The 16,989-nt window shown below is 63.3% G+C and overlaps 1 protein-coding gene across 1 annotated transcript in view; it reads right to left on the reverse strand.

Annotated features, from left to right (window-relative positions):
- The window catches only part of UBA1 (ubiquitin like modifier activating enzyme 1), a 115,220-nt gene that overhangs the window by 53,466 nt on the left and 44,765 nt on the right, over window positions 1-16,989 (reverse strand). Inside the window, exons 12-14 of the mRNA XM_090126664.1 lie at window positions 9,715-9,825; window positions 5,995-6,075; window positions 2,645-2,800 (exon numbers count right to left, since the gene is read on the reverse strand). Of these exons, the coding sequence (XP_089982790.1) occupies window positions 2,645-2,800; window positions 5,995-6,075; window positions 9,715-9,825 (348 nt within the window). The remainder of the gene's footprint in view (window positions 1-2,644; window positions 2,801-5,994; window positions 6,076-9,714; window positions 9,826-16,989) is intronic.

Raw genomic sequence — 16,989 nt, forward strand, 5'->3', positions numbered from 1 at the left:
AGTCCTGTGACCCCATAGAGTAGCATCCCATACAGCCTGACCCCATAGAGCAGCATCCCATACAGCCTGACCCCATAGAGCAGCATCCCATACAGCCTGACCCCATAGAGGAGCCCTGTGACCCCATAGAGCAGCATCCCATACAGCCTGACCCCATAGAGCAGCATCCCGGACAGCCCGACCCCATAGAGGAGCCCTGTGACCCCATAGAGCAGCATCCCTGACAGCCTGACCCCATAGAGCAGCATCCCTGACAGCCTGACCCCATAAAGCAGCCCTGTGACCCCATACAGCATCATCCCATACAGCCTGACCCCATAGAACCCGACCCCATAGATCCCTACCCCGTAGATTCGGACTCCATACACTCTGATCCCATAGATCCCGACCCTATAGAGCCTGACCCTATAGAGCCTTACCCCATAAATCCCGACCCCACAGATCCTGACCCCATACTCCCTGCCCCCATAAATCCTGACCCCATAGATCTGCCCCATGGATCCTGACCCCATAAATCCCCATCCAACCCCATAATGCAGACATTGCCCGACCCAACCTCATAGGCCCCTCCCACATTTGGCCACGCCCACTTCCGGTCACGCCCACTTAACCCCCTCCCCCCCTTTGACCACGCCCACCTAAGCCCCTCCCACCCCCCCACCACAATGGATCCTATTGGCCAACCCAACCTTACCAACCCCAATAGACCCCACAGGCCCACCCCCCACATTGAAACCCCGCCCACTTCCGGCCACGCCCACTTCACGCCACACCCACTTCCGGTCCCTCACATTCGACCACGCCCCCTTACATCCTCCCCCCCCGCCCCCCCCCCACCCCTCCCCCTTTGGTTGGCATTGGCCAACCCAACCTCACCGACCCCACAGCCCCCCCCAACATTGAAACCCCGCCCACTTCCGGCCACGCCCACTTCCGATACCTCCATTTGACCACGCCCCCTTTAGCCCTTCCCAACCCCCCCCCCCCCCCCCCCCCATGGTTGGCATTGGCCAACCCAACCTCACCAACCCCAACAGCCCCCTCCCATATGTTGGCCCCGCCCCACTTCCGGCCCCGCCCCCACTTCTGGTCCACCCCACTTCCGGTCCACCTCCATTGGTCGCCTGCACCCCCCCCCACACCCCCATTGGTTGACATTGGTGGGCCAACCCAACCTCACAGATCCCACAGCCCCTTCCCACACTTTGGCCCCGCCCACTTCCGGCCTCGGTTACACCCACTTCCGGCCACGCCCACTTGACCACGCTCCCTTTAGCCCTTCCCTCCCCCATTGGTTGGCATTGGCCAACCCAACCTCACCGACCCCAACAGCCCCCCCACACACATTGAAACCCCGCCCAGTTCCGGCCACGCCCCCACTTCCGGTCCATCCCACTTCCGGTCCACATCCATTGGTCGCCTGCACCCCCCCCCCACAGCCCCATTGGTTGACATTGGTGGGCCAACCCAACCTCAAGGACCCCACAGCCCCTTCCCACACTCTGGCCCCGCCCACTTCCGGCCTCGGTTACACCCACTTCCGGCCACGCCCCCTTACGCCCTTCCCACCCCACCCCCGCCCCCCATTGGTTGGCATTGGCCAACCCAACCTCACCGACCCCAACAGCCCCCCCCCCACACACATTGAAACCCCGCCCAGTTCCGGCCACGCCCCCACTTCCGGTCCATCCCACTTCCAGTCCACATCCATTGGTTGCCTGCATCCCCCCCCCACCCCCATTGGTTGACATTGGTGGGCCAACCCAACCTCACAGATCCCACAGCCCCTTCCCACACTTTGGCCCCGCCCACTTCCGGCCCCGCCCACTTCCGGCCTTGGTTACACCCACTTCCGGCCACGCCCCCTTACGCCCTTCCCACCCCCTCCCCCCCCCATTGGTTGGCATTGGCCAACCCAACCTCACCGACCCCACAGCCCCCCCCCCACACACAATGAAACCCCGCCCACTTCTGGCCCCGCCCACTTCCGGCCTCGTTTACACCCACTTCCGGCCACGCCCCCTTACGCCCTTCCCACCCCACCCCCGCCCCCCATTGGTTGGCATTGGCCAACCCAACCTCACCGACCCCAAAGCCCCCCCCCCCACATTGAAACCCCGCCTACTTCCGGCCACGCCCCCCACTTCCGGCCTCGGTTACACCCACTTCCGGCCACGCCCCCTTACGCCCTTCCCACCCCACCCCCGCCCCCCATTGGTTGGCATTGGCCAACCCAACCTCACCGACCCCACAGCCCCCCCCCACACACACTGAAACCCCGCCTACTTCCGGCCACGCCCCCCACTTCCGGCCTCGGTTACACCCACTTCCGGCCACGCCCCCTTACGCCCTTCCCACCCCCGCCCCCCATTGGTTGGCATTGGCCAACCCAACCTCACCGACCCCACAGCCCCCCCCCACACACACTGAAACCCCGCCCACTTCCGGCCACGCCCCCACTTCCGGTCCATCCCACTTCCGGTCCACCTCCATTGGTTGCCTGCACCCCCCCCCCACCCTTCCCCATTGGTTGACATTGGTGGGCCAACCCAACCTCACAGATCCCACAGCCCCTTCCCACACTTTGGCCCCGCCCACTTCCGGCCTCGGTTACACCCACTTCCGGCCACGCCCCCCCCCTCACCGTGACGTCCCAGGGCCGGAAGAGGAACTGCCTGTTGAGGTTGGACTTCTCGATGGTGTCCATGTCGGTGACGGTGACGCAGCCGTCGGGGCCGCAGCCCAGCCCCATCATGGCGAAGTTCTTCAGCAGCTCGCAGCCAATGGCGCCCGCGCCCACCTGGGGGGGGGGGGGGGAGGGGGGGGTCAGTGGGGGGGATGTGGGGGCAGGGGGGGGGATATGGGGCCAATGGGGGCAGTGGGGGATATGGGGGCATTGGGGACAATGGGGACATTGGGGGATATGGGGGCAGTGGGGGATATGGGGGCAATGGGGACAATGGGGACATTGGGGACAATGGGGACATTGGGGGATATGGGGTCATTGAGGGATATGGGGTCAATGGGGACACTGGGGGATATGGGGTCATTGAGGGATATGGGGGCAATGGGGACAATGGGGACATTGGGGGATATGGGGGCAATGGGGACAATGGGGACATTGGGGGATATGGGGGCAATGGGGACATTGGGGACAATGGGGGCAGTGGGGGCAGTGGGGGCAGTGGGGGGAATGGGGACATTTTGGGCAATGGGGGCAGTGGGGGATATGGGGGCATTGGGGACAATGGGGACATTGGGGGATATGGGGGCAGTGGGGGATATGGGGGCAATGGGGACAATGGGGACATTGGGGACAATGGGGACATTGGGGGATATGGGGTCATTGAGGGATATGGGGTCAATGGGGACACTGGGGGATATGGGGTCATTGAGGGATATGGGGGCAATGGGGGCAGTGGGGGATATGGGGGCAGTGGGGACATTGGGGACAATGGGGTCAGTGGGGGCAGTGGGGGATATGGGGGCAATGGGGACAATGGGGACATTGGGGTCAGTGGGGGCAGTGGGGGATATGGGGGCAATGGGGACAATGGGGACATTGGGGTCAGTGGGGGCAGTGGGGGATATGGGGGCAATGGGGACAATGGGGACATTGGGGGCAATGGGGTCATTGAGGGATATGGGGTCAATGGGGACACTGGGGGATATGGGGTCATTGAGGGATATGGGGGCAATGGGGGCAGTGGGGGATATGGGGGCAATGGGGACATTGGGGACAATGGGGTCAGTGGGGGCAGTGGGGGATATGGGGGCAATGGGGCCAATGGGGGATATGGGGGATATGGGGGCAGTGGGGGATATGGGGTCAATGGGGGCAATGGGGACATTGGGGGCAATGGGGGATATGGGGTCATTGAGGGATATGGGGTCAATGGGGACAATGGGGACATTGGGGGCAATGGGGACATTGGGGGCAATGGGGACATTGGGGTCATTGAGGGATATGGGGTCAATGGGGACAGTGGGGACATTGGGGGGTATGGGGGATGTGGGGGGGATATGGGGGATATGGGGCCAATGGGGGATATGGGGGATATGGGGGAAATGGGGTCAGTGGGGGCAATGGGGGCATTGGGGGCATTGGGGACATTGGGGGGATGTGGGGCCAATGGGGTCAGTGGGGGCAATGGGGGCATTGGGGGCAATGGGGGATGTGGGGACAATGGGGTCATTGGGGCCATTGGGGGCATTGGGGGCATTGGGGGATGTGGGGGGGATATGGGGACAATGGGGGCAATGAGGGATATAGGGTCAGTGGGGGCAATGGGGACAATGGGGTCAGTGGGTGATATGGGGCAATGGGATCAGTAGGGTCAGTGGGGTCATTGAGGGATATGGGGTCAATGGGGACAATGGGGACATTGGGGGCAGTGGGGGCAATGGGGGATATGGGGTCAATGGGGGCAGTGGGGGATGTGGGGCCAATGGGGTCAGTGCGGGATATGGGGTCATTGAGGGATATGGGGGCAATGGGGTCAGTGGGGTCGATGGGGCCAATGGGGTCATTGGGGTCTATGGGGCGTTATGGGGTCCTATGGGGCTCTATGGGGTGTTATGGGGTGTTATGGGGTGCTATGGGGCGCTACGGGGTCTCTGGGGCGTTATGGGTGCTACGGGGTGCTATGGGGTGTTACGGGGGTGTTACGGGGTCTATGGGGCATTATGGGGTTCTATGGGGTGCTATGGGACACTATGGGTGCTATGGGGTCCTATGGGGTCTATGGGGTCCTATGGGGTGCTATGGGGTCCTATGGGGTGCTGTAGAGCATTATGGGGTGCTATGGGGTGTTATGGGGTCTATGGGGCGTTATGGGGTCCTATGGGGTCTATGGGGCATTATGGGGTCCTATGGGGCATTATGGGATGCTATGGGGCGCTATGGGGTGCTATGGGGCATCATGGGTGCTATGGGGTCCTATGGGGTCCTATGGAGCGCTATGGGGTCCTATGGGGTCCTATGGGGTGCTATGGGTGCTACGGGGTCCTATGGGGTCTATGGAGCGTTATGGGGTCCTATGGGGCACTGTAGAGCATTATGGGGTGCTATGGGGTGTTATGGGGTGCTACGGGGTCCTATGGGCTCTATGGGGTGCTATGGGGTGCTATGGGCTGTTACGGGGCATTATGAGGTCTATGGGGTGCTATGGGGTGTTATGGGGTCCTATGGGGTGTTATGGGGCACTATGGGGTGCTACGGGGTCCTATGGGGCATTATGGGATGCTATGGGGTGCTATGGGGTGCTACGGGCTCTACGGGGCGTTATGGGGTCCTATGGGGTCTATGGGGCGCTATGGGGTGCTATAGGCTGTTACGGGGCATTATGAGGTCTATGGGGTGCTATGGGGTGTTATGGGGTCCTATGGAGCACTATGGGGTCCTATGGGGTCTATGGGGTGCTATGGGTGCTACGGGGTCCTATGGGGTCTATGGAGCGTTATGGGGTCCTATGGGGCACTGTAGAGCATTATGGGGTGCTATGGGGTGTTATGGGGTGCTACGGGGTCCTATGGGCTCTATGGGGCGCTATGGGGTGCTATAGGCTGTTACGGGGCATTATGAGGTCTATGGGGTGCTATGGGGTGTTATGGGGTCCTATGGGGCGTTATGGGGTCTATGGGGCGTTATGGGGTCCTATGGGGCGTTATGGGGTCCTATGGGGCGTTATGGGGTCTATGGGGCGTTATGGGGTCCTATGGGGTGTTATGGGTCTATGGGGGTGTTATAGGGTCCTATGGGGCGTTATGGGGTCTATGGGGCGTTATGGGGTCCTATGGGGCGTTATGGCGTCCTATGGGGCGTTATGGGGTCCTATGGGGCGTTATGGCGTCCTATGGGGCGTTATGGGTCTATGGGGCGCTATGGGGTCTATGGGGCGTTATGGGGTCCTATGGGGTGTTATGGGGTCCTATGGGGCGTTATGGGGTCCTATGGGGTCCTATGGGGTCTATGGGGTCTATGGGGCCACCCACCACGAAGTACTTCTGCGCCGCCATCTTGGCCTGCAGCTCCGCCCCGAAGACGGCGATCTGCCCGTCATAGCGGCTGTTGCGCTGCGCCGGGACGCGAGGGTCAGGGTGCGGCCCCATAAGGACACGGCCCCAAAGGGACACAGACCCCAAAGGGACACGGCCCCAAAGGGACACGGCCCCAAAGGGACAGGGACCCCAAAGGGACAGGGACCCCAAAGGGACTCGGCCCCAAAGGGACAGGGGCCCCATAGGGACACGGCCCCAAAGGGACACGGCCCCATAGGGACACGGCCCCAAAGGGACACGGCCCCAAAGGGACACGGCCCCAAAAGGGACAGGGACCCCAAAGGGACACGGACCCCAAAGGGACAGAGACCCCAAAGGGACTCGGCCCCAAAGGGACACAGCCACCCCAAAAGGACACGGCCCCAAAGGGACAGAGACCCCATAAGGACACGGCCCCAAAGGGACACGGCCCCATAAGGACACGGCCCCAAAGGGACACGGCCCCAAAGGGACACGGCCCCAAAAGGGACAGAGACCCCAAAGGGACTCGGCCCCAAAGGGACACGGCCCCAAAAGGGACAGAGGCCCCAAAGGGACACAGCCACCCCAAAAGGACACGGCCCCAAAGGGACAGAGACCCCATAAGGACACGGCCCCAAAGGGACACGGCCCCGTAAGGACAGGGACCCCAAAGGGACAGGGACCCCAAAGGGACACGGCCCCATAAGGACAGGGACCCCAAAGGGACACGGCCCCATAAGGACACGGCCCCAAAGGGACAGGGACCCCAAAGGGACACGGCCCCAAAGGGACAGGGACCCCAAAGGGACAGGGCCCCATAAGGACACGGCCCCATAAGGACAGGGACCCCAAAGGGACACGGCCCCATAAGGACACGGCCCCAAAGGGACAGGGACCCCAAAGGGACACGGCCCCAAAGGGACAGGGACCCCAAAGGGACAGGGCCCCAAAGGGACAGAGACGCCAAAGGGACTCGGCCCCAAAGGGACACGGCCCCATAGGGACAGGGACCCCAAAGGGACTCGGCCCCAAAGGGACAGGGACCCCAAAGGGACAGGGACCCCAAAGGGACACGGCCCCAAAAGGGACAGAGACGCCAAAGGGACTCGGCCCCAAAGGGACACGGCCCCATAGGGACAGGGACCCCAAAGGGACACGGCCCCAAAGGGACACGGCCCCAAAAGGGACAGGGACCCCAAAGGGACACGGCCCCAAAGGGACAGAGACCCCAAAGGGACAGAGACCCCAAAGGGACTCGGCCCCATAAGGACACGGCCCCAAAGGGACAGGGACCCCAAAGGGACAGGGACCCCAAAGGGACACCCACCCCATAAGGACACAGCCATCCCATAAGGACAAAGCCATCCCAAAGGGACAGAGACCCCAAAGGGACACAGCCATCCCATAAGGACACGGCCATCCCATAAGGACACGGCCACCCCAAAAGGGACACTGCCACCCCATAGGGACACGGCCCCAAAAGGGACAGCCATCCCATAAGGACACGGCCACCCCATAAGGACACGGCCCCAAATGGACACGGCCCCAAAAGGGACACGGCCCCAAAAGGGACACGGCCCCAAAGGGACAGAGACCCCAAAGGGACACAGCCATCCCATAAGGACATGGCCCCAAAGAGATGGAGATCCCAAAAGGGACACGGCCCCATAAGGGTGCTGCCCCATAAGCGCCACCACCCCTGCCCATCCCATAATGCCCCCATTGACCCCACAGCCCCCACTGACCCCACAGCCCCCATTCCCCCCACTGACCCCAATGTCCCCATTGACCCCATTCCCCCCATTGACCCTAATGCTCCCATTGACCCCATTGATCCCACAGCCCCCATTGACCCCAACACCCCAACGCCCCCATTGACCCCATTGACCCCACAGCCCCCCCTGCCCCCATTGACCCCATTGACCCCACAGCCCCCCCTGCCCCCATTGACCCCAATGCCCCCATTGACCCCAATATCCCCACAGCCTCCATTGACCCCAATGCCCCATTGCCCCCATTGACCCCACTTACCCCAATGCCCCCACTGACCCCATTGACCCCACAGCCCCCATTGACCCCAATGCCCCCATCGACCCCACAGCCCCCATCGACCCCACAGCCCCCATCGACCCCAATGCCCCCATTGACCCCATTGCCCCCATTGACTCCAATATCCCCATTGACCCCATTGCCCCCAATGCCCCCACTGACCCCATTGACCCCACAGCCCCCATTGACCCCAATGCCCCCATCGACCCCACAGCCCCCATCGACCCCAATGCCCCCATCGACCCCAATGCCCCCATCGACCCCATTGCCCCCATTGACTCCAATATCCCCATTGACCCCATTGCCCCCAATGCCCCCACTGACCCCATTGACCCCACAGCCCCCATTGACCCCAATGCCCCCATTGACCCCACAGCCCCCATCGACCCCAATGCCCCCATTGACCCCACAGCCTGCATTGACCCCATTGCCCCCATTGACCCCATTGCCCCCATTGACCCCAATATCCCCATTGACCCCATTGCCCCCAATGCCCCCATTGACCCCATTGCCCCCACTGACCCCAATGCTCCCATTGACCCCAATGCCCCCATTGACCCCACAGCCCCCATTGACCCCACAGCCCCCATCGACCCCCATATCCCAACAGCCTCCACTGACCCCAATGCCCCATTGCCCCCACAGCCCCCAATGCCCCCATTGCCCCCATTGCCCCCACTGCCCCCATTGCCCCCACTGCCCCCATTGCCCCCAATGCCCCCATTGACCCCAATGCCCCCATTGACCCCAATGCCCCCATTGACCCCAATGCCCCCATTGACTCCAATATCCCCATTGACCCCATTGCCCCCAATGCCCCCATTGACCCCATTGCCCCCACTGACCCCAATGCTCCCATTGACCCCCCTGCCCCCATTGACCCCATTGCCCCCACTGACCCCAATGCCCCCATTGACCCCCCTGCCCCCATTGACCCCACAGCCCCCCCTGCCCCCATTGACCCCAATGCCCCCATTGACCCCAACGCCCCCACTGCCCCCATTGACCCCATTGCCCCCATTGACCCCAATGCCCCCATTGACCCCACTGCCCCCCCTGCCCCCATTGACCTCAACAGCCCCATTCACCCCAACGCCCCCATTGCCCCCATTGCCCTCAATGCCCCCATTGACCCCACAGCCCCCATTGACCCCAATGCCCCCATTGACCCCAATGCCCCCATTGACCCCAATATCCCCACAGCCTCCATTGACCCCAATGCCCCATTGCCCCCATTGACCCCACTTACCCCAATGCCCCCACTGACCCCATTGACCCCAATGCCCCCATCGACCCCACAGCCCCCATCGACCCCACAGCCCCCATCGACCCCACAGCCCCCATCGACCCCAATGCCCCCAATGACTCCAATATCCCCACAGCCTCCATTGACCCCAATGCCCCATTGACCCCAATGCCCCCATTGCCCCCATTGCCCCCATTGACCCCAATGCCCCCATTGACCCCATTGCCCCCATTGCCCCCATTGACCCCACAGCCTCCATTGACTCCAACGCCCCCATTGACCCCAGTATCCCAACAGCCTCCATTGCCCCCAATGCCCCATTGCCCCCATTGACCCCATTGACCCCAACGCCCCCATTGACCCCACAGCCCCCCCTGCCCCCCCCGCCCCCCGCTCACCGGCCGGCAGCTGTCCTCGCTCAGCAGCTGCTCCCTGTTGTCCTCAGGCAGGCACTCCAAGGCGTCGAAGTAGAGCCACTGCGTGATGGGGGTGAACTTCCCCGACACCGCCTGCGGGGCCGCGGGCGTCACAGACCCCAAAGGGACCCCAAAGGGACCCCAAAAGGACCCAAAGGGACATCCGAGACCCCAAAGGGACCCCAAAGGCCTCAATGTGACCCCAAATGGCCTCAATATGACCCCAAAGGGACCCCAAAGGGACCCAAAGGGACATCCGAGACCCCAAATGACCCCAAACGGCCCCAAAGGGACCCCAAAGGGACATCGGAGACCCCAAACGGCCCCAGAATGACCCAAAAAGACCTGAAAGGGACCCGAAAAGGACCCCAAAGGGACCCCAAAGGGACATCGGAGACCCCAAAGTTACCCCAAAGGGACCCCAAATGGCCCCAAAGGGACCCCAAATGGACCCAAAGGGACATCGGAGACCCCAAATGACCCCAAAGGCCTCCATGTGACCCCAAATGGCCTCAATATGACCCCAAAGGCACCCCAAACGGCCCCAAAGGGACCCCAAAGGGCCCAAAAGGGACATCGGAGACCTCAAAGGGACCCCAAAGGGACATAAGAGACCCCAAAGTTACCCCAAATGGCCCCAAAGGGACCCCAATGTCCTCAATGTGACCCCAAAGTTACCCCAAATGGCCCCAAAGGGACCCCAAAGGGACCCCAAAGGGACCTGAAAGGGACATCGGAGATCCCAAAGGGACCCCAAATGGCCTCAATGTGACCCCAAAGGGACCCCAAATGGCCCCAAAGGGACCCCAAATGGCCCCAGAATGACCCAAAAAGACCTGAAAGGGACCCGAAAAGGACCCCAAAGGGACCCCAAAGGGACATCGGAGACCCCAAAGTTACCCCAAAGGGACCCCAAATGGCCCCAAAGGGACCCCAAAAGACCTGAAAGGGACATCGGAGACCCCAAAGGGACCCCAAAGGCCTCAATGTGACCCCAAATGGCCTCAATATGACCCCAAAGGCACCCCAAAAGGACCCAAAGGGACATCAGAGACCCCAAATGACCCCAAACGGCCCCAAAGGGACCCCAAAAGGACATCGGAGACCCCAAAGGGACCCCAAATGGCCCCAGAATGACCCAAAGGGACCCCAAAGGGACCCCAAAAGGCCCCAAAGGGACCCCAAAGGGACATCGGAGACCCCAAAGGGACCCCAATGGCCTCAATGTGACCCCAAAAGACCTGAAAGGGACCCAAAAAGGACCCCAAAGGGACCCCAAAGGGACATCGGAGACCCCAAAGTCACCCCAAAGGGACCCCAAAAGGACATCTGAGACCCCAAAGGGACCCCAAATGGCCCCAGAATGACCCAAAGGGACCCCAAAGGGACCCGAAAAGGCCCCAAAGGGACCCCAAAGGGACATCGGAGACCCCAAAAGGACCCCAATAGCCTCAATGTGACCCCAAATGGCCTCAATATGACCCCAAAGGGACCCCAAAAGGACCCCAAAAGGACCCAAAGGGACATCCGAGACCCCAAATGACCCCAAACGGCCCCAGAATGACCCAAAAAGACCTGAAAGGGACCCGAAAAGGACCCCAAAGGAACATCAGAGACCCCAAAGTTACCCCAAAGGGACCCCAAATGGCCCCAAAGGGACCCCAAAGGGCCCCAAAGGGACATCGGAGACCCCAAAGTTACCCCAAAGGGACCCCAAATGGCCCCAAAGGGACCCCAAAAGGACCCAAAGGGACATCCGAAACCCCAAATGACCCCAAACGGCCCCAAAGGGACCCCAAAAGGACATCGGAGACCCCAAAGGGACCCCAAATGGCCCCAGAATGACCCAAAAAGACCTGAAAGGGACCCAAGAAGGACCCCAAAGGGACCCCAAAGGGACATCAGAGACCCCAAAGTCACCCCAAAGGGACCCCAAATGGCCCCAAAGGGACATCGGAGACCCCAAAAGGCCCCAAAGGGACCCCGAAGGGACATCGGAGACCCCAAAGGGACCCCAATGGCCTCAATGTGACCCCAAAGTTACCCCAAATGGCCCCAAAGGGACCCCAAAGGGACCTGAAAGGGACATCGGAGACCCCAAAGGGACCCCAAAGGGACATCAGAGACCCCAAAGTTACCCCAAATGGCCCCAAAGAGACCCCAAAAGGACATCAGGGACCCCAAAGGGACCCCAATGGCCTCAATGTGACCCCAAATGGCCTCAACATGACCCCAAAGGGACCCCAAATGGCCCCAAAGGGACCCCAAAGGACCCCAAAGGGACATCAGAGACCCCAAAAGGCCCCAAAGGGACCCCAAAGGGACATCGGAGACCCCAAAGGGACCCCAATGGCCTCAATGTGACCCCAAATGGCCTCAACATGACCCCAAAGGGACCCCAAATGGCCCCAAAGGGACCCCAAAGGGACCCCGAAGGGACATCAGAGACCCCAAAGGGACCCCAAAAGGACCCCAAAAGGACATTGGAGACCCCAAAGGGACCCGAAATGGCCCCAAAGGGACCCCAAAGGAACACAAAGGGACCCACGGGGACATCAGAGACCCCAAAGGGACCCCAAATGGCCCCAAAAGGACCCCAAAGGGACCCATGGAGACATCAGAGACCCCAAAGGGACCCCAAAGTGACAACAGAGACCCCAAAGTTACCCCGAATGGCCCCAAATGGACCCCATAGTGCCCCATAGTGCCCCACAAATCCCCCATAGCCGCCAATAGTGCCCCATAACCCCCCTTAGGGCCCCCTAACTGCCCCATAACCCCCCATACTGCCCCCCAAACCCCCATACTGCCCCCCAACCCCCCCATAACCCCCCATACCGCCCCATAGCCCCCCATAATGCCCCCCAACTGCCCCCCAGCTCCCCATAGTGCCCCCCAACCGCCCCCCCCAGCTCACCTTCATGACCTCCAGCGCTGCCAGCCCCCCAACTGCCCCCATAGCCCCCCATATGGCCCCCAACCCCCCCATAGTGCCCTGTAGTGCCCCCTAACTGCCCCATAGCCCCCCAACTGCCCCATAGCCCCCCATAGTGCCCCCAACCGCCCCATAGCCCCCCATAATGCCCCCCATAGCCCCCCATAGTGCCCCCCAACCCCCCCATACTGCCCCCCAACACCCCCATAGTGCCCTGTAGTGCCCCCCAACCGCCCCATAGCCCCCCATAATGCCCCCCAACCCCCCCATAGTGCCCTGTAGTGCCCCCCAACCGCCCCATAGCCCCCCATAATGCCCCCCAACTGCCCCATAGCCCCCCATAGTGCCCCCCAACCCCCCCATAGTGCCCTGTAGTGCCCCCTAACTGCCCCCCAGCCCCCCATAGTGCCCCCCAACCGCCCCGTAGCCCCCCATAGTGCCCCCCAACCCCCCCATAGTGCCCCCCAACCGCCCCATAGCCCCCCATACTGCCCCCCAACCCCCCCATAGTGCCCTGTAGTGCCCCCCAACCGCCCCATAGCCCCCCATAATGCCCCCTAACTGCCCCCCAGCCCCCCATAGTGCCCCCCAACCGCCCCCCCCAGCTCACCTTCATGACCTCCTGCGCTGCCAGCCCCCCAACTGCCCCCATAGCCCCCCATAGTGCCCCCCAACCCCCCCATACTGCCCCCCAACTGCCCTATAGAGTCCCCCAACCTCCCCATAGTACCCCCATAGTGCCCCCCAATTGCCCCATAGTGCCCCCCATCTGCCCCCCAACCCACCATACTGCCCCCCAATCCCCCCATAGTGCCCCCCAACCCCCGCATAGCCCCCCATACTGCCCCCCAACCCCCCCATAGTGCCCTGTAGTGCCCCCCAACTGCCCCATAACCCCCCATACTGCCCCCCAAACCTCCATACTGCCCCCCAAACCCCCCATAACCCCCCATACCGCCCCATAGCCCCCCATAATGCCCCCTAACTGCCCCATAGCCTCCCATAGTGCCCCCCAACCGCCCCCCCCAGCTCACCTTCATGACCTCCTGCGCTGCCAGCCCCCCAACTGCCCCATAGCCCACCATAATGCCCCCCATAGCCCCCCATAGTGCCCCAAAACACCCCCATAGCCCCCCATAGTGCCCCCCAACTGCCCCCATAGCCCCCCATAGTGCCCCCCAACTGCCCCATAGCCCCCCATAGTGCCCCCCAACCCCCCCATAGTGCCCCAAAACACCCCCATAGCCCCCCATAGTGCCCCCCAACCCCTCCATAGCCCCTCATACTGCCCCCCAAACCCCCATAGTGCCCTGTAGTGCCCCCCAACCGCCCCATAGCCCCCCATACTGCCTCCCCAACTGCCCCATAACCCCCCATACTGCCCCCCAACCCCCCCATAGTGCCCTGTAGTGCCCCCTAACTGCCCCCCAGCCCCCCATAGTGCCCCCCCAACCCCCCCATAGCCCCCCATAGTGCCTCCCAACCGCCCCGTAGCCCCCCATAGTGCCTCCCAACCCCCCCATACTGCCCCCCAACTGCCCTATAGAGTCCCCCAACCTCCCCATAGTACCCCCATAGTGCCCCCCAATTGCCCCATAGTGCCCCCCATCTGCCCCCCAACCCACCATACTGCCCCCCAATCCCCCCATAGTGCCCCCCAACCCCCCATAGCCCCCCATAATGCCCCCCATAGCCCCCCATAGTGCCCCCCAACCCCCCCATAGCCCCTCATACTGCCCCCCAAACCCCCATAGTGCCCTGTAGTGCCCCCCAACCGCCCCATAGCCCCCCATACTGCCTCCCCAACTGCCCCATAACCCCCCATACTGCCCCCCAACCCCCCCATAGTGCCCTGTAGTGCCCCCTAACTGCCCCCCAGCCCCCCATACTGCCCCCCAACCCCCCCATAGGCCCTCATAGTGCCCCCCAATCCCCCCATAGCCCCCCATAGTGCCCCCCAACCGCCCCCCCCAGCTCACCTTCATGACCTCCTGCGCTGCCAGTCCCCCAACTGCCCCCATAGCCCCCCATAGTGCCCCCCAACTGCCCCATAGCCCCCCATAATGCCCCCCATAGGCCCCCATAGTGCCCCCCAACACCCCCATAGCCCCCCATAGTGCCCCCCAACTGGCCCACAGCCCCCCATAGTGCCCCCCAACTGCCCCATAGTGCCCTATAGTGCCCCGCAAATCCCCCATAGCCCCCCATACTGCCCCCCAACCCCCCATAGTGCCCTGTAGTGCCCCCCAACCGCCCCATAGTGCCCTGTAGTGCCCCCCAACCACCCCCCAGCCCCCCATAGTGCCCCCCAACCGCCCCATAGCCCCCCGTAATGCCCCCCAACTGCCCCCCAGCCCCCCATACTGCCCCCCAACCCCCCCGTAGTGCCCTGTAGTGCCCCCTAACTGCCCCCCAGCCCCCCATAGTGCCCCCCAACCCCTCCATAACCCCCCATACTGCCCCCCAACCCCCCCATAGCGCCCCGTAGTGCCCCCCAACCCCCCCATAGTGCCCCCCAACCCCCCCATAGCCCCCCATAATGCCCCCCAACTGCCCCATAACCCCCCATACTGCCCCCCAACCCCCCCATAGTGCCCTGTAGTGCCCCCCAACCGCCCCATAACCCCCCATACTGCCCCCCAACCCCCCCATAGTGCCCTGTTGTGCCCCCTAACTGCCCCCCAGCCCCCCGTAGTGCCCCCCAACCCCCCCATAGCCCCCCATACTGCCCCCCAACCCCTCCATAGCCCCTCATACTGCCCCCCAAACCCCCATAGTGCCCTGTACTGCCCCCCAACCGCCCCACAGCCCCCCATAATGCCCCCCAACCGCCCCATAGCCCCCCATAGTGCCCCCTAACTGCCCCCCAGCCCCCCATAGTGCCCCCCAACCGCCCCCCCCAGCTCACCATCATGACCTCCTGCGCTGCCAGCCCCCCAACTGCCCCCATAGCCCCCCATAGTGCCCCCCAACCGCCCCGTAGCCCCCCATAATGCCCCCATAGTGCTCTGTAGTGCCCCCAACCGCCCCATAGCCCCCCATAGTGCCCCCTAACTGCCCCATAGCCCCCCATAGTGCCCCCCAACCGCCCCCCCCAGCTCACCTTCATGACCTCCTGCGCTGCCAGCCCCCCAACTGCCCCATAGCCCCCCATAATGCCCCCCATAGGCCCCCATAGTGCCCCCCAACACCCCCATAGCCCCCCATAGTGCCCCCCAACTGGCCTACAGCCCCCCATAGTGCCCCCCAACTGCCCCATAGTGCCCTATAGTGCCCCGCAAATCCCCCATAGCCCCCCATACTGCCCCCCAACCCCCCCATAACCCCCCATACTGCCCCCCAACCCCCCATAGTGCCCTGTAGTGCCCCCCAACCGCCCCATAACCCCCCATACTGCCCCCCAACCGCCCCATAGTGCCCTGTAGTGCCCCCCAACCACCCCCCAGCCCCCCATAGTGCCCCCCAACCGCCCCATAGCCCCCCATAATGCCCCCCAACCGCCCCCCAGCCCCCCATAGTGCCCCCCAACCCCCCCATACTGCCCCCCAAACCCCCATAGTGCCTTGTAGTGCCCCCCAACCGCCCCATAGCCCCCCATAATGCCCCCCAACTGCCCCATAACCCCCCATAGTGCCCCCCAACCGCCCCCCCCAGCTCACCTTCATGACCTCCTGCGCTGCCAGCCCCCCAACTGCCCCATAGCCCACCATACTGCCCCCCAACCCCCCCATACTGCCCTGTAGTGCCCCCTAACTGCCCCATAGCCCCCCATAGTGCCCCCCAACCCCCCCATAGCCCCTCATACTGCCCCCCAACCCCCCATAGTGCCCTGTAGTGCCCCCCAACCGCCCCATAGCCCCCCATAATGCCCCCTAACTGCCTCACAGCCCCCCATAGTGCCCCGCAACCCCTCCATAACCCCCCATACTGCCCCCCAACCCCTCCATAGCCCCTCATACTGCCCCCCAAACCCCCATAGTGCCCTGTAGTGCCCCCCAACCGCCCCATAGCCCCCCATAGTGCCCCCCAACCGCCCCATAGCCCCCCATAGTGCCCCCCAACCCCCCCATACTGCCCTGTAGTGCCCCCTAACTGCCCCCATAGCCCCCCATACTGCCCCCCAACCGCCCCATAGCCCCCCATAATGCCCCCCAACCGCCCCCCAGCCCCCCATAGTGCCCCCCAACTGCCCCATACTGCCCTGTTGTGCCCCCTAACTGCCCCCCAGCCCCCCATAGTGCCCCCCAACCCCCCCATAGCCCCCCATAGTGCCCCCCAACCCCCCCCCCAGCCCCCCATAGTGCCCCCCAACCGCCCCATAG

The sequence above is a fragment of the Phasianus colchicus genome, chromosome 29, assembly GCF_987193195.1.
Source record: "Phasianus colchicus chromosome 29, bPhaCol1.hap1.1, whole genome shotgun sequence".
In the NCBI taxonomy this organism is placed as follows: domain Eukaryota; kingdom Metazoa; phylum Chordata; class Aves; order Galliformes; family Phasianidae; genus Phasianus; species Phasianus colchicus.